This window comes from Crocodylus siamensis, chromosome 4 (genome assembly GCF_052110815.1).
Source record: "Crocodylus siamensis isolate JL-2025a chromosome 4, ASM5211081v1, whole genome shotgun sequence".
Taxonomy (NCBI): domain Eukaryota; kingdom Metazoa; phylum Chordata; order Crocodylia; family Crocodylidae; genus Crocodylus; species Crocodylus siamensis.
This window is the reverse complement of record NC_143398.1, coordinates 126,642,138-126,667,363: the sequence shown is the minus strand read 5'-3', so window position 1 is coordinate 126,667,363 and position 25,226 is coordinate 126,642,138. Positions and strand designations below refer to the sequence as shown.

The 25,226-nt window shown below is 45.5% G+C and overlaps 1 protein-coding gene across 4 annotated transcripts in view; it reads left to right on the top strand.

Annotated features, from left to right (window-relative positions):
* The window catches only part of PACSIN2 (protein kinase C and casein kinase substrate in neurons 2), a 99,793-nt gene extending 79,275 nt beyond the window's left edge, over positions 1 to 20,518 (top strand). For 3 of the 4 annotated variants that reach the window (XM_090043722.1, XM_090043723.1, XM_090043724.1), the window contains 5 exons: positions 14 to 134; positions 9,228 to 9,352; positions 10,150 to 10,266; positions 11,185 to 11,381; positions 18,872 to 20,518. In XM_090043722.1, coding sequence (XP_089899848.1) covers positions 14 to 134; positions 9,228 to 9,352; positions 10,150 to 10,266; positions 11,185 to 11,381; positions 18,872 to 18,984 — 673 coding nt within the window. In that variant the 3' untranslated portion in view covers positions 18,985 to 20,518. The remainder of the gene's footprint in view (positions 1 to 13; positions 135 to 9,227; positions 9,353 to 10,149; positions 10,267 to 11,184; positions 11,382 to 18,871) is intronic. The other variant, XM_090043725.1, reaches the window with a different exon arrangement.
* Positions 20,519 to 25,226: the final 4,708 nt, after the last annotated feature.

Genomic DNA, 25,226 nt, shown 5'->3' with positions numbered 1-25,226 from the left:
ATATATCTTGTAGTTACAAAAATATCTACTGTGAATTGGAGCAGAACATCAAAGCAGCAGATGCTGTTGAAGACCTTAGGTGGTTCAGAGCTAATCAAGGTCCTGGGATGTCTATGAATTGGCCTCAGTTTGAGGTAAAAACATAATAGTTTGTTTTAAAAGCTGTTTTTTGTTGTATTCTGTTGTCTCATTTGTTGACCTTAGGAAACTGGTTTTGTAAAGTTTTAAAAAGTCTTTGTCTCCCTTTTAGATTTTTTGCAGTAGTATAAGTGAGGGGGGTGCAGAGGGGTAATGAAGATCAGGGCACTTCTAGTCCCAGATGTTGCCTTTTTGGGGAGGGGGCACAAAAATAGCTACCACTATAGTGGCAGCTGGGCATGCCACTATTGGCACCGTAGCAGTTAACACTACCCTGTGCATTGCCACTGTCCAGGACACAGAGTTACCCTGCTATTTCTCTGACTTGATCACTGTATCAACTTTGTAAACAGCTTTCCGCAGACTTAAAATGAGTCAGTTTTTATAGGTGATGTTGTAAACCAGAATTTACCTGGTATATCTGTTCTCACCCCTGTTTAAACATGTTGTGTATGTTAACTTTTTAATTAGGACTCCCTTTCAGCCAGCATTCAGGTAAGTACTTCGCCGCTGAAACAAAAATGCTGTATTTACTCAAATCTAAGATGACTCTGAATTTAAGACAACCTCCACAATAATTAGATACTATACATGGAAAATTAAAACAAATTGATACAATTTTCCATGTATAGAATCCAATTATTGGAGGGTTGATTTCCGCCCCCCTCCCCCCCCCCGGAGGGGAGCAGGTATTGTGGGGGAGGTCAAACAGTTTGCCTCCTGTTTCTGTCAGCCCCCTGCTTGTTCCCTCCTTCCCCTTCCCCTTCTGCTTCCCCTCCTGGTCCTCCCCCACAGCCTCTTTTCCTGTTCCCTCCCTCCCTCCCTTACCTTTGTCCAAGACCAGCAGATTACATCCATACTGCAACCTGGGGCACTGAGCAGTCCCAGCCAAGCTGTGTGGGCTGCATGCCAGTGCTACAGGGCTGGGCTTGGACTGTGCTCTCAGTGTCCCAGGTTGCAGGGTGGATGGAGCCTGCCAGCGTGTAGCAGGTGTAAGGACGGGGAGGAAGAGGAGCAGATAGGGGAACAGAGGCTGCATGGTGGTGTTGGGGGAGGGAGAGGCTGTAGCAAGGGAGATTAGAGTACAGAGGCAGCAGGGGTAGGGGCTGGAACCTGAGCCTCAGCAGCTGTTTGTGCACCCCCCCCCCAATCTAAGACAAGGATCTTCCTCCCCTGCATGTTAAATGGGGGGAAGCCTCATCTTATAATCAAGTATATGGTGGGTCTAGTAACTAGAATGCTGTTAAATCAGTAATCAGAATATTTCTAAATGAGTTTTCTGGAAGACTTGTTTGTACTTTCATATTTAAAAATTCATGTAAAAGTTAAGAGAATCAAAAACCCAACGTCATACTTGCATATAAAGAAGTTGTCTGTGTACCATGAAGTAATTTTTAACAATGAGGAATTATACAAGTTCCCATGCAATTTAAACAGTCTTTCAGTTAGATATTTCATAGACATTGGGCTGGAAGGGACCCCGGAGGATCATCAAGTCCAGCCCTCTGCCCCAGGGGCAGGAAGTCAGCAAGGATCATATGATTCCAGCAAGATAAGCATCCAAATGCGTCTTGAAGGCATTCACAGTGGGTGCTTGAACCACGTCCAATGGCAGTCTATTCCAAACCTTGGGGGCTCGGACAGTGAAGAAGTTCTTTCTTATGTCCAGCCTGAATCGGTTGTGGCAGAGTTTGTGATCGTTCGATCTTGTAATCCCTTGGGGCGCGCTGGTGAACTGAAGGCTCATGTTCATCTTGTGGTCAACCATGACCCCCAAGTCCTTTTCGTCTGTAGAGCTAATCAGCATAGCACTACCAAGCCTATAAGCATGCTGCAGGTTTTTCCTTCCAAGGTGGAGAACCTTGCATTTTTTGGTGTTGAACACCGTCGGGTTCTTCTCCGCCCATTTCACGAGCCTGTAAAGATCCGCCTGGATCACCCTCCTGTCAGGTGTGGATGCTTTCCCCCAGTTTGGTGTCATTGGCAAACTTGACTGGTCCGCTTCTGACACCAACATCATTGATGAAGATGTTAAATAGTATAGGCTTTGAGGGACCCCACTGGTCACAGTGCACCAAGACAATTGGCTCCCGTCGACCACCACCCTCTGGGTCCTACCGTGGAACCAATTCCCCAGCCAGTGGATTGTGGTGAGGTCGAGGCTGCAGTTAGCCAGTTCAGCCAAGAGGTGATCGTGGGATACCAAATCAAAGGCTTTTTTAAAGTCAAGATATACAACGTTGATCTCTTCCCCCTTGTCCAGGTGATGAGTCACCTGGTCATAAAAGGAAATAAGATTGTTCAAGCAAGACCTACCTGCAACAAACCCATGCTGGGTATCCCTCAGGATATTGCCTTCAGCTAGTCTGTTAAGGATGGCCTCCTTGATAATCTTTTCCAAGACCTTCCCCAGGATAGAGGTCAAGCTGATGGGCCTGTAGTTTGCCGGATCTACTTTCCTCCCTTTCTTGAAGACAGGCATGACATTGGTCCTCTTCCAATCATCAGGCACTTCACCAGAGCGCCAAGAGCTCTCAAAGATCCGTACCAGGGGCTGAGCTATGATGCTTGCCAGCTTCCTGAGTACCCTTGGCTGACTTGAAGGTATCCAGCTTGTCAAGGTATTCCTTCATGAGGTCAGCTTCGATGGAGGGCAAGGAATCTCCCTCACCTGGGCCTCCTTAACCCATAGTGGGTAGGGCTGTCCCAGGGGACTGGTGGAAAAACTGATGCAAAGTACCCATTTAGCAAGTTTGCTTTTTCCTGGGCGTCAGTTGCCCCATCTGGTTTAGCAGGGGTCCAATGTTGCCCTTGCTTTTCCTCCAGCTCCCCACATATCTAAAAAAGGACTCTTTATTTTCCTTGATTATTTGTAGCTAGCTGGAGTTCCCTCACAGTCTTGGCTTTCCTGATTTGCTCTCTGCAGGTCCAGATCAGAACAGAGTATTCCTCCTTGGTGGCGGTTCCAGTCCTCCGTCCTTTGTAGGTCTTCCTTTTAAGACGCAGGAGGTCCGCCAGTTCCCTGGAGAGCCAAGGGGGCTGCTGTGCCCTTTTGCTGCCTTTCCTCCAAGACTGTATGGACTTTGCTTGCACATCCAGGATTGCTCCCTTGAGGGGCAACCACTCGTCCTGAACTCCCCTCTCCATTGGGTTGTAGCCTTTTTAGGGGCTCTCTGACAAGCCTCCTTAGCTTGTCAAAGTCAGCTTTCCTGAAGTCAAGGACTTCTTTATTACTGACTGACTTGCCAGCTTTATGGCAGATGGTGAAGGTGATCCGCTCATGGTCACTGTCACCCAGCTTCCCTTCAATCGTCAGGTTGCTGATTAGGTCATCCCCAGTTGCCAGTACGAGGTCAAGCAGCACTTTACCTCTTGTTGGCCCATAGACTTCCTGTGTCAGATAGAGGTCATCCAAACACGAGAGAGCTTTGCGACTGCTCGGATTTGGCCAAGCAGTCATCCCACAAGATGTCTGGGTAGTTTAAGTCTCCCATGACAACTGTACACTGGGAACGTGTGGCCTCAGCCAATTCCCTGGTGAACTCGTGATCAAGGTCTTGACTCTGGGTAGGAGGCCTGTAGTAGACCCCCACCATAGTATCCCCTGTGCTGTGTTCCCCATGGATTTTAACCCAGAGGGTCTCAAATCATCCACCATGGGTGCCAGTGTCAGCTTGCAGGGACACGTAGCTTTCCTTGACATAGAGAGCTATGCCCCCGCCCCTTTTGTCCACTCAATCCCTCCTGTACAGGTTATAGCTGTCTATACCCGTGGTCCAGTCATGGGTGGAGTCCCACCAGGTCTCCGTTATCCCATGACATCATAGTTATTTGCATTTAGCAGAACATGTTCCTCCTGTTTATTCCCCAGGCTCCTGGCATTTGTGTATAGACACACAAGTGTCCCGTTGGGGGCCCTTGCCCTGCCTACATTTTGTTCCAGGGCTGGGGCTGGGGTGGGATCCCTTATGTGCCTTGGCCTGCTGGCTTTGCAAGGGCCACTTAGTGGGCCAGCAGTGGCAGTAATCCCCCCATCCCCCAGCAGGCTTAGTTTAAAGCCTGGTGGAGCAGGTCAGCCAGTCTGGCTGAGAAGAGCCTCCTCCCCAACAGAGAGAGGTGGAGGCCGTCCCTTCCAAACAGCTCGCTGCCTCTCTCTCCATCGAGTGGGCTGTGGTCATGGAAGCCAAAACCTTCCTGATGACACCAGTGCCGCAGTCTTTGGTTGACTACCTGGATCCTCCCTTCCCTTCTCAGCCCATAGCCCGAGACTGAGAGGATCGAAGAAAACACTACCTGTGCCCCAGACCCTTTAGCCCCGCACCCAAATCCCTGTAGTGCCTCATGACCTGGCTAGGAGCACTCCAAGCCATGTCATTGGTGCCTACATGGATGAGGAGCATGGGATAGTGATCAGTGGGCTGGAGGAGCTTAGGGATCTTCTCTGCAATGTCTTGGATGCTGGCTCCTGGGAAGCAGCAAACTTCGCAAGCTAAGGGGTTGGGGTGCCTGCTTAGTCCCCCTCAGGATGGAGTCTCCCGCAACAGACATTTTGCGTTTAGTCTTGGGGAGAGCGGGGGCGGTAGCTACAGTGTCATCTGTGTTGCCTGCGGGAGCTAGCAACTCAGCAGGCTCTGCTGGGGCTGCAAGAGGTTTGTACCTGTTGCGAAGCTCCAGTGGGGCAGGGGCCTTGGTGCAGCAGGCCCTGGGGCCCTTCACCACCTTGGTCCAACCCCGTGGCTGGACAGAAGGGAAGGTCCCCGGGTCCTCCCTTGTCCTGGAGGGAGACTGTGGTCTACCCTCTGCCTTCCTGGGGAGAAGGGCCTGGCAGTACGAGTCTATCTGCTGCTCACAGTCCCTGATGGCGCGCAATCTCTGGACTGCGGCCTGGAGCTCCTCCGGCTGGCACGCCAGAGACTGCAGTAGGGAGCAGACCCCACAAGGGGAGGTGGGCTCCTGGGCCCCAGAGCCTGAAAAAGTGACAGGCAGCCCCCCCAGCCGAGAGCCAGGGGCTCGGTCTGCGTGGAGCCCGGAACCATGGCTTTCGTCTCGGTGGTGGTCTCTGAGGTGCCAGAGGGGAGACTTGCAGACCCCGAGGGTTGATGACTTATTCAAGTAGAATAAGAAAGGAACCTGAGCTTGTCTGTCTGACCAGCATCTTTATGATGGCTATTAATATAACTTTTTCTCTAATAAAAGTTAAAGCTGTTAATTATCTAATAAAAGTTAAAGCATAGTTAATGGAAGGAGAGAGTTTAAAGATGTTTCAACAGTTACAGTCACCAAATTGGTGGAATGGAAATAGTACTATTCAAGTGATGTTATTGCCATGATTGTTCAGGAAACATGCAAGAGGCAAGAGTTCTTGTGGGTGATACCTTTTATTAGATCAACTTCATGCCTGGGATGGGCACAGACCAGCTTTTGTTATCACAGTACCCTTCCTCAGGTTTCACTTGAGTCCTGAGGAACGGTATCATGATACCTGAAAGCTTGTCTGTGTCCATCCCAGGTATGCACTTAGGGTAATAGAAGATGGCTCCCTCAAGAATTCCTGCCTCTGGAATGGAAATGTCATTTATCGTTAAGGGGAAATTTGAAATATGTTGCTTAAACACATTTTTAGCAGCATTTTTAATTGAGATTTTCAGGGCTGGAAAAGCTCAAATATAAGCTCAGTGACACACTATTTTTGTCAGTGCGAAGTCTTGAACTACAGTTGCTTTTTGTGTGTGGGCTGTTGGGCTTCAACTAATTGTATCTCTCTATATTAAGTTACTTCTGTTTTCTAACTGAATAATTTTTCTTTACATGCTACAAGGATGAAGTAAGTAAATATTTTATGATCAACCACATTCAGAAATATTAAATCGTAAACTGCAAAAGTACTCAGTTGAAAGAACCTGAATATCTGAAATACCAGAAATATCTGAAAGCCAATTGAATTCTGCTTTTTAAGACTGATGTTCCTAACTGAGTAAGCTTACAATACCAGCTTATCAAGTTTTTAGCATTTTTTATTTTCCCTGTATTCTACTTCACCTTTTACTTTTCTACAACAAGCCCAATCCTGATTTTTGAACAGGGTCATTCAAATTGGGGATAGTAGTTCCTATGGTAATACAAGTTTTTTTTCTGCTTTTGTTTTCTTTGTCCCTTTTTTGTATTGCTATTGTGTTGCCACTCGGTTTCTACTTTACATTAGTATGCAGAGTTTCATAGTTGGTAGGGTCGGAAGGGACCAGAGTAGATCATCAAGTCCGACCCCCTGCCATGGCAGGAAAAAGTACTGGGATCAAACAACCCCAGCAAGGTGTTCGTCTAGCATCCTCTTAAAGACCCCTAGGGTAGGAGCCAGCATCACTTCACTTGGAAGTTGGTTCCAGATCCTAGCCACCCTGACAGTGAAGTAGTGCCTCCTGATGTCTAGTCTGAATCTACCCTCTGCCAGCTTCTAACCATTATTTCGTGTCACTTCTGGTAGCTCTCGGGGGGTGGGGAAGGGACTCTCCCAGTGCCTGCTGGTCCCCCACAGGCTAGTTTTGTAAACGGCCACTAGATCCTCCCTCAGCCTCCTCTTGTGGAGGCTGAACAGGTTCAGGTCCCTTAGCCTTTCCTCACAGGGCCTGCCCTGCTGACCCCTGATCATGCGGGTGGCCCTCCTCTGGACCCTCTCCATGTTGTCCACACCCCTTCTGAAGTGCAGCGCCCAGAACTGGATGCAGTACTCCAACTGCGGCCTGACCAGTGTCGCATAGAGGGGCAGGATCACTTCCTCGGACCTGCTTTAGATGCATCTGTGGATGCATGACAAGGTATGGTTGGCCTTCCTGACCGTGTCTCCACACTGTCGGGCCATGTTCACTCTGGCATCAATGATGACTCCAAGATCCCTTTTTGCCTCTGCACTGACAAGAAGGCAGTTCCCCATCCTGTAGGTATGCTGGTTCTTCCTCCCCAGTTTCAGTACCCTGCACTTGTCAGTGTTGAAACCCATCCTGTTCTCATCTGTCCACCCCTGCAACCTGTCCAGGTCTGATTGCAGCCTATTCCTCCCTTCTAGCATGCCCACTTCTCCCCACATCTTGGTGTCATCTGTGAATTTTGAACAGGGTGCTTTTTATCCCCTCATCCAAGTCACTGATGAAGATGTTGAACAGGGCGGGCCCAAGGACCAAGCCCTGCGGAACCCCACTGCCCACATCCCTCCAGGTCAAATACGACCCGTCCATCACCACTCTCTGGGTGTGGCCCTCCAGCCAATTAGTGTCCCATTTAACTGTGTAGGTACTGACGCCACAGTCTCCTAGTTTTTTGATGAGAATGGGGTGAGAGATAGTGTTGAAGGCCTTCCTAAAGTCCAGGAAGACCATGTCCGCCGCAACACCTGCATCCAAGGATTTTGTGACCTGGTCATAGAAGGCCACCAGGTTGGTCTGACAGCATCTGCCTCTAATGGACCCATGTTGGTTGCCCCTAAGCATAATCTCCCCTGCTGGCTCCTGGCGGACATGCGCCAGGATAATTCTCTTAAAAAGCTTACCCAGGACTGAAGTAAGACTAACAGGCCTATAGTTTCCTGAGTCCTCCTTCCTCACATTTTTGAAAATGGGAACCACATTGGCCCTTTTCCAGTCCTCTGGCACATCATCAGAGCACTGTGAATGCTCATAAAGCCATGCCAGGGATCCCATAATGATCTCCACTAATTTCCTCAGCACTCTGGGGTGGAGGTCATCAGGACCTGCTGATTTAAATACGTCCAGTTCCTCCAGAAGTTCCCTGACTAGGTCCTCTGTGACCCTAGGTGTGGGTACACCTCCCCTGGGGCCTACGGGGGTCCCAGTGTGGGGGGATGACCCAGTCCCTGCTCAGAAAAATGGAGGCAAAGAAATTGTTAAATAGGTTAGCTTTGCTGTCTAGTGTGACAACCAGATTTCCTAGCTTGTCCTACAGAGGCCCCACGTTATCCGGTACCTTCTTTTTACCCCCTATGTATTTAAAAAAGGACTTCTTGTCCTTGATCCGGGCAGCTGTTCCCAGTTCCATCTCTGCCTTGGCCTTCCTGACTCCCACCCTACAGTCCCGAGCAACAGAGGTATAGTCCTCCCTGGTGATGGCCCCTCCCTTCCATTGGGTGTACGCCTCTTTTTTAGCTAGGAGATGTTCCCGGATGCTTTTGGTGAGCCCTCTTGCCCCCTTTGATCCGTGTTAGGACTACCTCCCTTTGGGCTTGAAGGATCATCTCCTTAATGCAATTTAGGATTGACTTTGCAACTGTCAGTTGTGTGCAGCCCTGTGCTGTGAGACCTGCTTATCTACTCATTAGTTTCAAATTATAAGTTCAAAACTTCCAATATCATGACGCTTTATATATAACTCCATGTTTTTTATAACAACTCTAACCATGCTTATATTTTCTTGGATAGAAAATAATGGATTTTAGCAACAGTGACTAAGCTGTGTATTTTAAAAAACCCACAGTGCTGGACCTTAGGATTCAAGTTATATGAAAAGTTGAAGTCATCATGTTGTTTACTGCCAGTATAAAATTGCCAAAGGCCATGCAATAGCTCTCTTCTAAAATTGTGTATTGTGTAACAAGTGGATTATTTTGCAGATTATTGTAGGAGAATCTGTTGAATGTGTATTGCTTGAATATTTTTTTAAGAATAGAGTAAGGCTTGGCCTTAAAGGCTATCATAATTTTAAATAGTTTATTTTTAAAGATGAATATATATATAATATACATTTGTATCACTGAAAAGTAACTCCTCAGCCTAACTTTTAGACAACTACACAGACCGATTCCAGTGTATTCTTCCTCTAGTTCAGAGAAACCTGGTAGCTACATTAGGCTCTCCCATGTGCTAGTAGTATTAGGTGGGGAAGAATGGGTGACTTGGAACAGGGATGTAGAGATCTCTCGGAATGCCTAGCAAGGCACGTAAGAGAACAGACCTAAAGGTAACATGAAGCATTTAAATCTTTTTTAACTTATTAGCTCATTGGTCTTATTGTGTGTTCTAAAATTCAGTTTTAATATTTGTAGTATTGACTAGCTTAAATTCTTACTTTGTTGTCATTTGTAGGAGTATTCTGGAGATCTAAACCGTACTCTTAGTAGAAGGGAAAAGAAGAAACCCGCAGATGGAGTGACTCTAACTGGTATTAGCCAGACAGGAGATCAGGCTTCACAGCCTAACAAACATAGCAGGTAAACAGTTTTTTTTCATGTTAGTGTTTAAAACTAGAAGAATAAGAGAGAAATTTTATCTTGGAATTCATTAGGAAAGTACAGATGAGAAATTTCATTAGCCACCCAGGTAAAAAGGGCATGGCTCACTTGTTGCAGAAAGACATAGTGCTTTGCAGTACTTCTGTAGCTAGGGAACAAATACAGAAAATTACTTCCGGAGTTTGGAAAGGAGATGATTCTGAAGCTTACAGAGTATTTTGGTGGGTCTCATCCATCTTATTTTTGGTTACTCAGCACATCTTTGTTTCTCCTTCGTCCTACAATTGAAGAAACCAATCCATCAGAAATTGAACTTCCCCATTCCTGGCATATGTAACTGCCATATATATGTTTGCCCCATCTGTAGTATGGGAACAATGGCCTTTTGTAAAATACTGTAAAATTCTAGCTTGCAAAGAATTTTATGCCATTTCTGGATGCAGTTTACTCACTGGCAGAACATTCGGATTTTTCTTTGTGAAAGGAATACAGTACAGCTAGAAAATAGGTGTTACTTTCTCTAGCAAGCAACAGATTAACTAAAACACTGAACTGCAAATATGATAGGAAATACTTAGTGTTGCAGACACAGAGTAGATGAGGGCAGGGGTGGGTTTGGGCTCTCCTGAAGAATTGAAGCAATATCCTTGATTTAGTATTTTTTGACCAGGGAAGGGTAACTGCTATTAGCTCACTCTTAGTGTAACGTTAATTATATTGGCATCTGATTCTTTGAGCTGATAGGGTCACCTTAATGCTCTTTCTCTCCCAAATAGCAACCTTAGTGTCCCGAGTAACACAGTGCAGTCAGTACAATCAAGTTACAATCCCTTTGAAGATGAAGAAGATACTGGGAGTACTGTCAGTGAAAAGGAGGACAATAAAATCAAAAAGTTGGTGAAAGAATGCTTTTTTTTTTTTTAAACTGTTTTCACACTTGTTCTTTCTCTATCTAGGCTTTCCAATTTTGGGTTTCTGCAAAGATGCTATGTTGTACAATGCATGAAGCCTTTATGAAAAGTTATGTAAACAGAATTGTAACCTAACTTATCTTTTCTGACAGATACTAGATATGTTGTCTTCTCTTACACTGGACATTGGTGGCTGCTAACACAGTTTCTCATTGCCTTTTTGTTCTTACTTAATATCTCTATAAAAAAAAAAAGTGAGGTATAACAATCTGCTGTGAAACTACTGCTGGAGCCTTGCTGCTGAGTGTCCTCACTGGAAAAGTCCCCTTTCAAGACTGTTTTCTTCCAACTTGAATGTTGTCAGTTACTTGTTGTATTATGACAGTTTGTCTAGGAGTGCATGGAATTGCATGTGTAGACTCAACAGTTACCATTTCTTTAACTGTGAGTTACTGGTTCTAAAAGTGTTGCTTTAAAGTGTTTCACAACTGATGGCTTGCAATGTCCAGAGGGAGTTAAGAAAAGCAAGGGAGCAGGGTGCTTGAAGTATTGAAAACTATTAATCTGCGGCAAAGAGAATCTCTCTCCCTACTACCTGTGCATTTTTTTCCTTTAGAGTATTTTGTCAGCCTCTCAAGGCATATACAGATTACATAGGTTTGTTATTGCTGATGCACTTTTCACAAATGTAAGTGATTTAAAAAAACCAAAGTAACCTCCATTATTTTAATTATAGGGGATTGCCAGCTTCAAATATTGAGAAACATTGCTTCAGAAATACAGAATACTAAAATATTGGCACTAATGGGTACACTTAAGTAGTTAAAACTGATATTATATTATGTAATCGGGGTTAATGTCTTGAGAGCAAATTAAAACCATTTAAAATGGATTTTTCAGTGTTAGCAGCTATGAGAAAAATCAAAGCTACCCTACAGAGTGGTCAGATGAAGAGCCCAACAATCCATTTTCTTCCTCTGATGCCAATGGAGAAACTAATCCATTTGATGAAGATACCTCCCTGGCAGTGGAGGTGAGAGTACGTGCACTCTATGACTATGAGGGTCAAGAGCAAGATGAACTCAGCTTTAAGGCTGGTAAGTTTGCTTTTTTTCTTTTCACTGCTTTTGCTTTTTTAAATGATTGTTAAAAGAATAAATGAGGAAGGAAGTACCTTACAAATGTCTTTCCCACCTCTTCATTGTAGTGAGAACTATTATTTTTACCAAAACCACTTACTAAATGTTATTTTATATTACAGAGAAGGTTGTATCTTGCAATAGATCCTTCAGCCCCAATACATGGCTTTGTTCTGGGAGTGTTGGTAGTCCCTCTCTTCATCCGTTGCAGTTACATAGAGCAACCCCCGCTAGCCTCTGTCTTACCTGTAGTAGGGGGAAAGTATGATATTAAATAGTGCCTTCCCATTTACCCATTCACTGGTGATTTAGTAAGAGGCACCAATGCGGCTTTCACCTCCCTGGGATTGTCAGCACTGAGAATTCAGAAATCGCGACTTTAAAAACTAGTATCAGGAGTTGAGTTTGTGCCCTTTGCTCTCGCTGAACGTGTTCAGAGGCTGAAAACTTTAGATACTCAAGCCAGTGAGAGGAATCAGCTCTCTCTCTTGACTGTATGCCACCTTGACGATTGTCTTGTGTCATCCTTTGCAGACTTTTTTGTAGTTGTCTCTCTTGTCTGAGGCAATGTCTGCTTCTTTTTGAGCCATGAGCATGGGCTTTATGCACATCCCAGCAGTACCCCAGAAGCGGGGAGAATATAGCTGAGCTGGCAAGTAACTGCTTGCCAGAAGGCTAGCAGTCAGAGGCCTCATGGTACTCTATTTCCATCCTAATAAGTATGCCTGGGAAATTGTTCATTCACTCTAGCAGCGCACACTGCCAGCTTGGGGATTCAGCAAGAAATGCTGCTGACTGACTGTTTCCTGCAAGCATCCTAGCCTGGCAGGTGACTGCTCATTTGTTCAGCCCAATTGTATGAAACTTTAAGTTCTACAGAAGCTGGTCAGCCTGTGAACAGCAGCATCTGATGGTGGTGACTTGAAATTGCATCTGAGCCAGGAGCTCAGCTTATAGAAACCAGCCTCTGGTGCTGATCCTAGAATTTCACTTCTACAGTTAGCTCAGTCATAATTCCTGTGTTGACAGCTGCTGTTCACAGGATTGCACAAGCACCTTCTAAAAAGGATACAAAATTTTAGCATGAAAAGGGGCAATATCCCCTTTTTAAATCTCCCATGTCCTTTGTGTTGTTTTCCCTTCCCTCTGCTTGTGACCTCTTTTTCTTTCCTAAATGGCTCACTTGGAGTCTTATGGTATGCATAATAGGATAAATTTAAAAGTTTGGGGAGTTCATGAGGCATTTTTTTAGCTTAAGTACCATATTTTCATTCATATAGCCCACACCCATGTGTAACCTGCAGAAAATTGCATTTTTGTAAAATACTCTGTATATTCCCTGCACCCATGTATTCGCTGCACCCTGAGACATGGCCACAAATGCGGGCTGTGCTGGGCTTGCGGGTTCTGCAGGGGAGGGGAGGGATGAAGCACTGTGGGCTCCGGCTCCAGTGGCTGTGCCCAGCAGAATGTGGGTGGAGGTGGGGAGCGGGGCTCACAGCTCCTCATCCCTCCCCTCCCCTCCCCTGCAGAGCCCCACTCCCGCCGCCACCAGCCACACTCTGTTGGGCATGGCTGCTGGAGCTGGAGCCTGCAGCCGGGGATGGGCAGGGACAGGCTATGATGTTCCAGAGACTCTGCATAGCCCTCACCCTTGTATAGCCCGCATCTGCCCGTCAAGTTTGTAAAAATGTGTATAGCCCTCAGGCTAGATGTGGGAAAATACAGTAATCAAAAGGAACAATACTCAACTGTGCTAAACAAAAGTACATGAGCTGGATGCCCCTGTATTCTAATAAGGATATCAGGGTATCCTTAAACTAAATCTGAGCATATCTGTAGGTGGGCTGATGTCAAAAACCCAGTTTTATGATTTGCCTTTCTAATGTAATTAAATTCTGAGTTTTTTAGAATAATAATTATAGCTATTGAATAAAGGAGTGGTGTGCTGGCTTGCTTGAAATCCTGCCCTGATAGGAGAAAAGCAGTAATAAGATAAGCAGTTCTCCCCTTCATTCCCCATGGGAATCAACAGGAGCCAAAGGTTATTCTCATTGCAACACTTTCCCAGCAGGAGATGGAGATGTGCTAATCGATTTGAAATAAGCATGCCTTGTGCCTGTCAAGTGACAGGTGCTATATTCCAAGGGATAGTGGAACCTTTCTAGTATAATGAAGCAATGTTTATATACTGGGATGTTGTGGCTAACCAGGGGTTTGGGCATTCTGGATTCTATTACTGACTGTGTGACTGTTTAAATTATTTAATTTTCATTTCACCACTACACAGTAATATTAAAAATGTAGGAAAGTATTTTTCACAAGAGGCATAGCATAGGCTTAACTTGTTGGTGAACAGTTGAATACCTTTGAATAAGAGGAGCCACAGTAAGAACTTAGTTTGCACATGATGTTTTATTATACAAGTTATGTAAGTTAATAGTTGTATGCAAACTGATACTTAGTTTTGAATCTGCTCACAAGGTGTAAGGTATAAAATGGATGCAGTCAAATACATAGGTTTTGTGCAGCACTATTAGAAGGATTAGGCATTTGTTGAGCATTTGAAAAAGAGAAGCCTCTTAAGGGGAAAAAACAGCTTTCTTGAGACATGCAGGAGCCAAATGGGGCAGTTGCCACCCAGCGTTGGATATAGCTAGATTCCAAAGAGCCTGTCATCAAGGGATTAATCTGTCTGAGGGCTCAGTTAGCGAAATGCACACAGATATTATCAGAGAGGATTTCCTTGTGTATGCAAAGTATGTCTTGTATTTATAAAGTTTGTGTGGCTTATGTTAAAAACCGGCCAGAGGGTGTGAAGTATTCCTACGCGTTCTGCATGAAATACATTTTCTTACTATTAACTGAAGCTGAGAGGATTATAGAGAACTATTTTACTTGATCTCTTTCCTGGCAGACAGAAGCATTGGGGTAGAGATATTGGATATTAGATTAACTTTTCCCAGAAATAGAATACCTTCAGGTATTCTAAAATGGTGGAATTGCTTGGTTCCTAATTGATACATATTTTATAAGAAGCTTTGGGGTTTTTTTGTTTTTTTTCTGGGGGGGAGAGGGGGGGACTGTATAAATGTAGAGTCATATAAAATAAAGTTAAAGATGAGTGATACGTGGTATGCTAGGAATTTAATTGCTCCTGAATTTCAAGTTTTAATACTGGTGTAGAAGATACTCTGGCGTTGGCAGCCATCATCAGTGCTCTTGATTTTAGACATGTTTAGAAAAAAAGTTGCTCAATACATTGGTGGGAAAGCTGCCGAGTATCCTCTACGGTTTGCAGGAGCCGCAACAGAGAATTTTTTGCAGAAAGTCTGTATTTCAGACAAAGGACTAGTATTTCAGTAATTATGTCTTACGCCTCCTTCCTAAGTACCTTGTATGCCTGTAAACTAGGGAGCTGGAATTTCTTAGTTGATGAAATATAAAACCTTAAAGATGAAAAATCTGAGCTGGTTTAACATGAAGTCCTTTAGATTTTTACTTGGAATATGTAGCTGCCAGGTGTGTGTTTTCTGCTAGGTAACCTCAGTGAGTTAGTTTGTTTAGAAGGATTAAGAAAATCCTGTTTCTGCAAGAATACTGTATGTATTTGCAGTAGTTCAAAGGTTTTTTTGTTTGTAAATCATGGCTATGCTGTCTGAACAGTATCATCATGCATCAAGTAAGCACAAACACAGATAATACTACCTGGAAAACAACTCCAAGTCAAAGTTGGAAGGCAAAAAATATATTATTTAGCAGCTATGGCCTAGAACAGGGGTCGGCAACCCCTAGCACGTGCCAAGTGTGGCATGCGAGGCCATTTTGCTTGGCATGCCGCAGCCAGCCCTGGCTCTGCCAGCCCCTAGCTGCTGCCAGGACTGGAGCCCAAGCTGCTCCCAGCAGGGCTTGCAGCGTCCCAGCTGCCTGCTGGCAGTAGCCTGGGATCCCCTCTGGCAGCAGCTCCCCAGAGCCGGGGCCAGCTGCAGCTGGGAAGCTCCAAACAGCTGTGCCAGACTCCAGCATCAGCTCCGCACCAGTGTGTGGACCCACATGTCGGAGCGGGCGGGGCCTGAGGCAGCGCAGCCCTGGTCTCTCCCCAGCTCCTGGCATGGAGGTGATGAGCCTGGCGCAGCTGTCTCCCACCTGCAGCTTCTTTGCCCCCATCTTCCTCCCACCCCTGCAGCTTCTGCCTCCTACCTTGCCTTCCTTTTTCCCTCCATTAGCTTTGCTCAGTGCTAGCAGGCTACCTCCATACTGCAGCCTGGGATACTGAGCACAGACACACACCAGCCCCACGACAGCAGCATACAGCCTACACAACTTCTACAGGAGCTGGGCTGGGTTGGGGCTATACTCGGTTCCCTAGGCTAGAACGGGGACAGAGCCTGCCAGCATGGAGCAGAGGCTGGGGAGGCAGGCAGGGGACCAGGGACCAAGCTGCTTGACTTCCCATACCACCTGCCTCCCCACTTCCAGCCCCCCTGCAGTGGTGGGAAGGATGAATTAAAGACAGCCCTCCAATATTTAGATACAATACATAGAACATTATCAAAAAGAGTCTAATTATTGGGGGGATCATCTTAAATTCAGGGTCACCTTAGATTCAAGTAAATGCTATAGTATAGATTTGTTTTCCCTATATGCTTTTGTAATTTATAAAATATATATATACATATATAATGGGGTATTAGATGCTGCACTTGTTCATCTACTACCTGTCCCTAAATAAGGCATGTTTTGGGAAGGCATAATAAAGAGAGGTCTATTCTTTTTAACCACACATTTAGGAATCAGTTTTGTAGTTTAGACATGCAGCCCAATTTTCAATTGCTAGCTTTTCAGGGAAAGCTGACTGTAATATGTGAATAAAGAAGGTGTTTGCCCACCAAAATATAACTTATTTTACTTGAACTTGAAGATTCTGTTCATAGTTATAAATCTTAAAAGTGTGAAGTGAAAGCTTCTGTTGCCCTTTTTGGCCTGATGAAAGTGGTTATACTAGTCAGACCTGCCTTGTCTGTTTGCATTCTGATGAGATGAAAGTCATCCTCTCATTGGAAAGAGTGACACTAATCTTGATGTAGTCCTTAAAATTATATTTGCATTTTGGTAAAGTGAAATGTTAATTTTTCAAAATATCAGTGTGATGCTATTTTAATCCTAGGCACCTCCCTCCCAACAAGTATCTTGAGATGTTTATTGGATACTTGATATCTTATGTGCATTTGTAAATATTAGCTTTTGTTAGTATCAAAGCGATGAGAATAGGGGTGCACCAATAGAGGGTTTTTTGGCCAATACCGATGGCCGATTTTTAAGGAGCCTGTAACCTGTCTTTGGCCAGCCCACGTGTTTCTGGGCTAACCGCCTGCCTTCTTGCCCACCACACCTTGATGATATTTAATTAATAGTTGTTAATTAAGTGGGAGGCTGCCCATTTACTGCCCTGATGCCAGGGGATGCTATCTATGGCTCTGTACCTCCCCTACACAGCAGCCCAAGCCTTGCAGATTGGCATCCAGCTGTTACTCTCACTGGCCCCACACTGGGCCCCAGAATCCTCCTATCAGGACCCCTCCAAGATCCCTCCATTCAGGCGGCCTACCCCACCTTCATTCAGGCTATCTAACTACCTGAAACTATTTTCTCCTCTCAGGTGTGGTCCCCCCCCCCCCGGGACCTTTGGGCCATACAGGTGCTGGCCTTGTCTCCAAGGCCAGTTGGAAACCCCAAGCCCTCTTAGCTCTGGGCATCCTTCATGGTGGGCCCCTGGCCCTTATCACTGGTCTGGTCCTGGTCCCAGCATTGACTAGTCGAGGGTACTCTTTCTATCAGGTCTCTGAGTCTCTATCCCCACTCTATCTCCTGGAGTCTGCCCTCTGGGCCCTACTAGCGGGTAACCCACTCAGTTGTGGGAGCTGGGGTTAAGGTGCCCCAACTCTCCTTTCACCGGGGTAGTAACTGGCCTGGCATTTCCTGGGGGCTCCTGCACCACTAAGAGCCCCACCAGGCCACCCACTCCTGGCAGGGTGCAGTTTTAGGTCATGCCCAGGACCAGGAGCCTCCTGACCATCCCCTACTGCTCCTCCCTTACCTCCAGAGTATTCCATGAAGCCTTGCAGCCAGCAGCAAAATGCCCTGCTTTATATAGGTAGCCCTGAATCTAAAATGGCTGCCTTAATTAGGCACCTGCTGGCTGCTTGGCTTCAGTCCTTAAAGTGGCAGGCACAAACAGTGCCCTGCCACAGAGCCATGCTGGCCAATACTGATCCGATTCCAATATGCAACCCTGGGCAGCATGGAGACCAGCATTGGGCTGGTAAGTCTGTTGTGGGGGGAAGGAAGGGGCATGGGAGGGGGCAGATCAAGGCTCCTGTAGTGAGGAAGGGAGTGGGGCTGGGGCAGGTGCTGCTCAGTTGGGGCGGGGTGGAAACATGAGTGGCTTGTCTGGGGGTGTGGGGAGGGGGTGGTGATTCCCACTGCTGTGTGCACCCTGGGGGGGTATGGGGGGCATGTGCCCCTGAATCTGCGTATGGGGTGGGGCAGGCTGCTGCAGGCTGGGGCCGGGGCAACACTGGGTTCTTCCTGGCGGGGGCTGGGATGGGCTGTGCTTGGGGTGGGTGGCAGCAGCACTCGGAGGTTACGAGGGGGGGAGGGGCTGCAGCCCCCTCAAAATTTGCTGTAGCTTCCCTCTGTAGCCCCACTCGCAGCAGCAGCAGCACCACCACCACCACCACCCACCCCCTCCCCATACCCCCAGACAAGCCACTCATGTTTCCACCCTGCCCCAACTGAGCAGCACCTGCCCCAGCCCCACTCCCTTCCTCACTACAGGAGCCTTGATCTGCCCCCTCCCATGCCCCTTCCTTCCCCCCACAACAGACTTACCAGCCTCCTCGGAAGAGCCCAGTTCTGTCCTGGGAAGAGCCCTGGCCCCAGCCCACCTGACCCCACAGATCTGGGGGCACATGCCCCCCATGCCCTCGCAGGGTGTGCACAGCAGCGGGAGCCATCCCCCAGATGAGCTGCTCATGGCCCTGTCCTGCACCCCACACTGCCCTGCCTGAGCACCACCTGCTCCAGCCCCACTTCCTCCCTCATCATGGGAGCCTTGATTTCCCCCTTCCCCCACAACAGGCTTACCGGCCAATGCTGCTCTCCAAGCCTCTGAGCTGTGCTCCTGGCTGTGTGCATGCATGGGGCATTTATTGGCCATATCAGGCAAAATAAACTGATTGCTGATGCTTTCAATTTTTCCCTATATTGGGAATATCCGATATGGGACCGATGTATCGGTGCACCTCTAGATGAGAGCAGACTTGGAAAGCAGTGATGGGGCCAGTTTGGGTGAGCAGAGGTGTGGACATCTAGAATCTAGGTGACTGAGTGTTATCCTGTTATTAACCAGATGTATCTGTATGTCAAATATGACATTTATTTTACAGGGGATGAACTAACTAAAACAGAAGATGAAGATGAACAAGGTTGGTGCAAAGGACGTCTAGACAGTGGACAAGTTGGCTTATACCCTGCAAACTATGTAGAACCAATCCAGTGATGAAGGCTTAAGTTATTCTGGAAATATTGCTTTTATCATGTAGGATAATATATACAGTACATATTTTCAATAAGGGAAACTGAATGATATATAGAATGTATATATTTTAATGCAAAGGAATGATGGCTTGAAATTGACATCATAGTGATTTAAAGACAAAAGCTAGACCTGGTAACATAACATTTTTTTCACAACTTGTACACAATGCAAAACAAAAGGGTTAAGTTGAAAAAATATGTGAAACAAGAAATGACCCTTTAAAAAGCTTCTTTTCCATCTCATCTGTTACCATCACTCTTTATGTTTTGCATTTTATGCTTGTGTATCAACCTGTCCTGGTGTGTGGCTTATGCTCACTTTTGTTTAATCAGTTATTTCAAGTGGCCTTCAGTAATTGGAAAGTTGAATTTTTAAGACTATGACCATTAATTTTTTTATTTGTTCTTAGCGATGTCTGAAAGATGCAGTATTTTTTTTATTTAAAGGCAGTGTAGTCGAGCACCTTTGTATTGGTTGGGTTTATCGATGAATTCTTAAATTATGACATAGATTCATTCACCAGTTAACTGAATGAAAACTGTTTCCATGTTGTAAAAATCTTTCCATGCTATCAGCATGGTTTAAAGTTGTAAAAAAAAAAAGTATTGTATTTAATAAATGTCTGTTACAGAAGATTGTTTGTAGCAGAAATATCTGCAAGTATTGTGGGTTGAGTTTCTATTCTGGATGCCATTTATGCATTTTGACATTTAATTGCCAGTTGCCAAAATAGATATTCAGTAGTACTCTAAAAGCAAAACAGTTGCACACAAACCCCAGAATATTTCAAAGTATTTCCAGCATGGTCTTGCTGAGAAATTTGCCATTCTGTAAATTCACTGACTTATTGTATCAATGATTTAGAATGTTAAATGTGTATGGAAAAAAAACTTTTTTCAAGCAAAGACAATTGTAAAATAGAGTAAATGGTTTATATTAAGAGGCTCTTTATGTTGTGAGTATGTACATATCATTTGATTTAAAAAAAAACTTTGAAGCTGATGTCTACTGTTGATTAGCAAGTTTTTTGACTGTGGATTAGATTTAGACTATGCTTGAAAAATCAAATTATAGGTATGTTTAAATCTGCTTTGTCACTCTATATTAGCTATTGTACCATAGACTAAATATTCTGTGGTTTAGATTCTTGTAAATGTAGCAGTATACTCAAAATCTGTATTTGTTGCTAAATTGTGGATCCAGATGAAAAGTACCATTAGTCCCTATGTGGATTATTGTAGCAGAACACTGTAAAATTTTTACATCGTGTTGCTATTACGACTCAGTCATATGTAATAGTATTAAATATCATACATTTGTGATAAATTTTAAAATATGGGTTATAGGTTACACCGGGTTTGTCTTTAAAAAAAAAAAAAATCTAAATCTTATCAGGTGGATTGATGTCACTTTGTGAAGCTACACTGTAATAAAATTAAATCTGTTTTGAGGCAATTTAAACACTGTAGGCACTCCTGACTATACTGTTTGTTTTTTGAGATCATAGAGCTATATTCAGCCAGCATTTCCAATGAGTTAAAATGTGCAAGCTTAGGCAGTGGTGTATGTATGTGTCTGTTTTAAATTTGCCAGCATAATTAATTGTTCACCCACAAAATAGAGTTATTAAAACTGTTATAATTTTTGGGCCTCAGTCTCTGTATTGTAAAATTTTAGAAAAATAATAAACTCTGTTAATCTCCTAAATAAACAGAATGCACTCCTTACTTTCTAGAGGTAAATGAAAATATAATTGTCAGGAAGATGGAAAAATGTTATAGCCATGATAATCCAGGAAATATGCAAGAGACAAGGATTATTGGACCAACTGCATTGTTGAGATAGACTTGGGCAATCTTTCAAATGCAGTGCACTGCATTGAAAAGATTAAGTCTCCTAACCATGCAATTGGTCCAACAAAGATATCACCCACAAAAATCCTTGCCTCAGCCATAAAGTAAATAGTCTATGCATTTCATTAATGCTTGGCATGGATAATTGAAAATGATAAGCCAATCTTACATGGTCCATAAATAAATCTGTCTTTAGAAAGACAGAATCGCAGCATAACGTGGGTTGTTTTAGCAAAAAATTTTGATGAAATAACAATTTTGGGAGAAGGAAGGAGAGATGTGGATGTGCCTCAATATAATGATAACCTTCTGTCTGCAAGATAGACAATACCTGATGTCATAATGTTTTTGTTTGAATTTATTTGAGCTCCTAAACACTCTACTCTGATACTACACTTCACAAAACTCTTCTGCCTCTCAGAAAACGTTCTCTGTACCTCACTAAAAACTGTTTTAGATTAATAAATGTACTAACAGATTATGTAGGTATAAAACTGTTCAAGGATGCCTGTAGCCTTACAAATCTTCCTGAAGCTTTCTATTTGAAGGGGTTCTTCAGTTTATTGATACTAATTTCTGGTTTCTTTATTATGGTTTTGGCATAATATTTTTCTGAACAGTTTGATTTGGGCTGGGGGGGGGAAGCAGGGTCTTATGCCCTGTACACCTTCCCAACCACTTCAAATTGTTCTGCACCATTTGGCACTACCAGCTTGGCATTTTTATCATCATTGGCTGCATTCTATGCCTTCTCTCTTCTTGAATAAAGAAATTAGGAGTCTCTTTATTAGGTCAAGGACAAGGGAGGATGTGGGGACCTCCCGTACTGTCCAGCCAGGGGGTTGGACCAAGGTGGTCAAGGGCCCTAAGGCCCACCACACCAAGGTTCCCTTCCCCCTGGGGCTTTGCAACAGGTATGAACCTCTTGCAGCCCCAGTAGAACCTGCAGAGATGCCAGTCCTGCAGGCATCGGAGGATCACCCACCACTACTCCTAAGATGAAACGCAGAGCGGTTGTCATGGGAGACTTCCTGAGGGGACTTCCTGGGGCCCCACGTCAAGGATGTAACAGAGAGGTTCTCAAAGATTATCCGGCCCTTCAACCCTTACCCTATGCTTCTTATCTCTGCAGGCATGGATGACGTGGCTTGGAGCAATCCCAGCCAGGTCATGAGAAACTACAGGGCTCTGGGAGTGCGGCTTGGGGGTTGGGTATGCAGGTGGTCTTTTCCTTGCTCCTCCTGGTTGTGGGTCATGGGCTGAGGAGGGAGAGATAGGTTGAAGTAGTCAAACAAAGACTGTGGCGCTGCTGTCATTGTGAAAGCTTCGACTTCCACAACCACAGTCTGCTCTTCAGTGACAGAGACAGTGGTCTGCTGGGGAGAAACGGCCTCCACCTCACTCCACTGGGGAGGAGGCTCTTCTCACCCAGACTGGCTGACCTGCTCAGTTGGGCTTTAAGCTAAGCCTGCTGGGGGTTGGGGGGATTCTTGCCACTGCTAGCCCACTGGACAACCCTTGTAAATCCAGCAGACTAAGGGAACCCACCCCCTTACCTAGCCCCAGGATGATATGTAGGGAAGGCAAGGGCCCCCAGTGGGACTTCCTGTCTGTATACCAATGCCTGTACACCAGTGCCAGAAGCTTGGGGAATAAACAAGAGGAACTGGTCCTCCTGCTAAACAAGAATGATTATGACCTCATAGGGATAATGGAGACCTGGTGGGACTCCACCTATGACTGGGCTACAGGTATAGATGGCTATACCCTGTACAAGCATGATCATGCAGATAAAAGGGGTGGGGGTGTAGCTCTCTATGTCAAGGACAGCTACACATCCCTCCAAATTGACACCAGCACCCAGGAAGGATGACTGGAGTCTCTCTGGGCCAAAATATGTGGGGAATGTAGCTCAGGGAACATCATGGTAGGAGTCTACTGTAGACCTCCTAACCAGAAACAAGAGCTAGACCAGGAATTTGCCAGGGAACTGGCTGAGGCTGCATGATCTCGGTGCATGGTTGTCATGGGAGACTTTAGCTACCTGGGCATGTCATGGGAAGAGCACTTGGCCAAATCTAATTGGTCACAAAGCTTCCTCATATGTGTGGATGAGCTCTACCTGACTCAAGAAGTCTATGGGCTGATGAGAGGTAAAGCGTTGTTGGACCTGGTACTGGCCAAAGGGGATGACATAGTCAGTGACCTGAGAATTGATGGTAAGCTGGGTGACAGTGATCACGAGCTGATCACTTTTACTATCCATTTCAAAGCTGCCAAGTCAGTCAACAACACTGAAGTCCTCGACTTCAGGAAAGCTGACTTTGACAAGCTCAGGAGGCTTGTTGTCAAGGCCCTAAGGGACCATGACTCAACTGGAAGAGGAGTCCAAGAGAAGTGGTTGCTCCTCAAGGGAGCAATCCTGACAGCACAAGGGATGGCCATCCCATCTCGGAGGAAGGGTAGCAAAAGGGTGCAGCAACCCACTTGGCTCAGCAGTTAACTTGAGGACCTCCTATGCCTCAAATGAGAGACTTATAAAGGATGGAAGGTTGGAGTTACCACCAAAGAGGAGTACTCGGCACTGGTCTGTACCTGCAGGGAGCAGAACAGGATAGCCAGGGTTGCAACCGAGTTCCATCTGGTTTCACCTATCAAGGATAACAAAAACTCCTTTTTCAGATATGTAGGGAGTCGGAAAAAAAGCAAGGGTGACACTGGACCCCTGCTAGACCAAACTGGACAGCTGATAACCGACACCCAGGCCAACCTGCTTAATGGGCACTTTGCTTTGGTTTTTCATCAGTCCAATTGAAACGTCCTGCCTAGCAAGATGCGAGATGGCCAGGGTGAGTGTGTATTTATACCCAGCATCAGTGTTGATCCTACTAAAGGATTACCTTGAGAGGCTGGACATCTTTAAGTCAGCTGGTCTTGACAGATTACACCCTAGGGTACTCAAGGAGCTGGCAGGTGTCATAGCCCAACCATTGGCAAAAATATTTAAAAATTTGTGGCACTCAGGTGAAGTACCTGAAGACTGGAAGAAGGCCAATGTGATACCCATCTTCAAGAAAGGGTGGAAAGTAGATCCTGGGAATTACAGGCCAATCCGCTTGACCTCAATCCCTGGTCAGGTTCTTGAGAAAATTATCAAGGAGACCGTTCTGGATAAGCTGGCTGAGGGCAACATCCCGAGGGATAGCCAGCACAGGTTTGTCATGGGTAGGTCTTGCCTGACCAATCTCATCTCCTTCTATGACCAGGTGATGTAACCCCTGGGCAAGGGAGAAGAGATGGATGTTATATACCTGGACTTTGAAAAAGCCTTTGATTTGGTGTCCCATGACCTCCTCATAGAAAAATTGGACAACTGTGGTCTCAGCTACAGCACAGTCCGATGGCTGGGAAATTGGCTTCAAGGTTGGACCCAGACAGTAGTGGTTGATGGCAGTGAGTCATTATGGCACTCTGTGACCAGTAGCATCCCCCAAGGCTCTGTCTTTGGACTGGTTCTCTTCAACATCTTTATCAACAATGTGGACATTGATGTTAGAAGCTCACTGGGTAAGTTTGCCGACGACACTAAACTTTGGGGCATAGTGTCCACACCTGAGGACAGGCTAGTTAGTGATCCAGGCTAACTTGGATAAGCTTAGTAAGTGGGTGGACCCAAATCTGATGATGTTCAATACTGATAAATGCAAAGTACTCCACCCTGGGGGGCGGGGGAGAACCCGCAGCATACTTATAGGCTCGGCAGTGCTCCGCTTGTTAGCATTGCTGTTGAAAGAGACTTGGGGGTCATGATTGACCACAAGATGAACATGAGCCACCAATGCGATGTCACAGCTGGTAAAGCAAACAACATCCTGGCTTGCATCTATAGATGCTTCTCAAGTAAATCTCAGGATGTCATCCTCCCGCTGTACTTAGCCTTGGTGAGGCTGCACCTGGAGTCCTGCATCCAATTCTGGGCTCTGCAATTCAAGAAGGATGTCGAGAAGCTTGAGAGAGTCCAGAGGAGAGCCATGAGTATGATCAGAGGGTGAGAGAATAGGCCTTATGAAGAGAGGCTGAGAGCCATGGGACTCTTCTGTCTGGAAAAGTGCAGGCTCAGGGGGGACCTGGTGGCTGCCTGTAAGTACACAAGGGGTTCATCAGGATCTGGGAGAACATTTGTTCACCAGAGTGCCCCAAGGAAAAACAAGAACCAATGGTCACAAACTCCTACAAGACTGTTTTAGGCTGGACATAAGAAAAAATTTCTTTACTGTCTGAGCCCCCAGGACCTGGAATAGACTGCCTCTGTATGTGGTGTAGGCACCTACTCTGGACTCATTCAAGAAA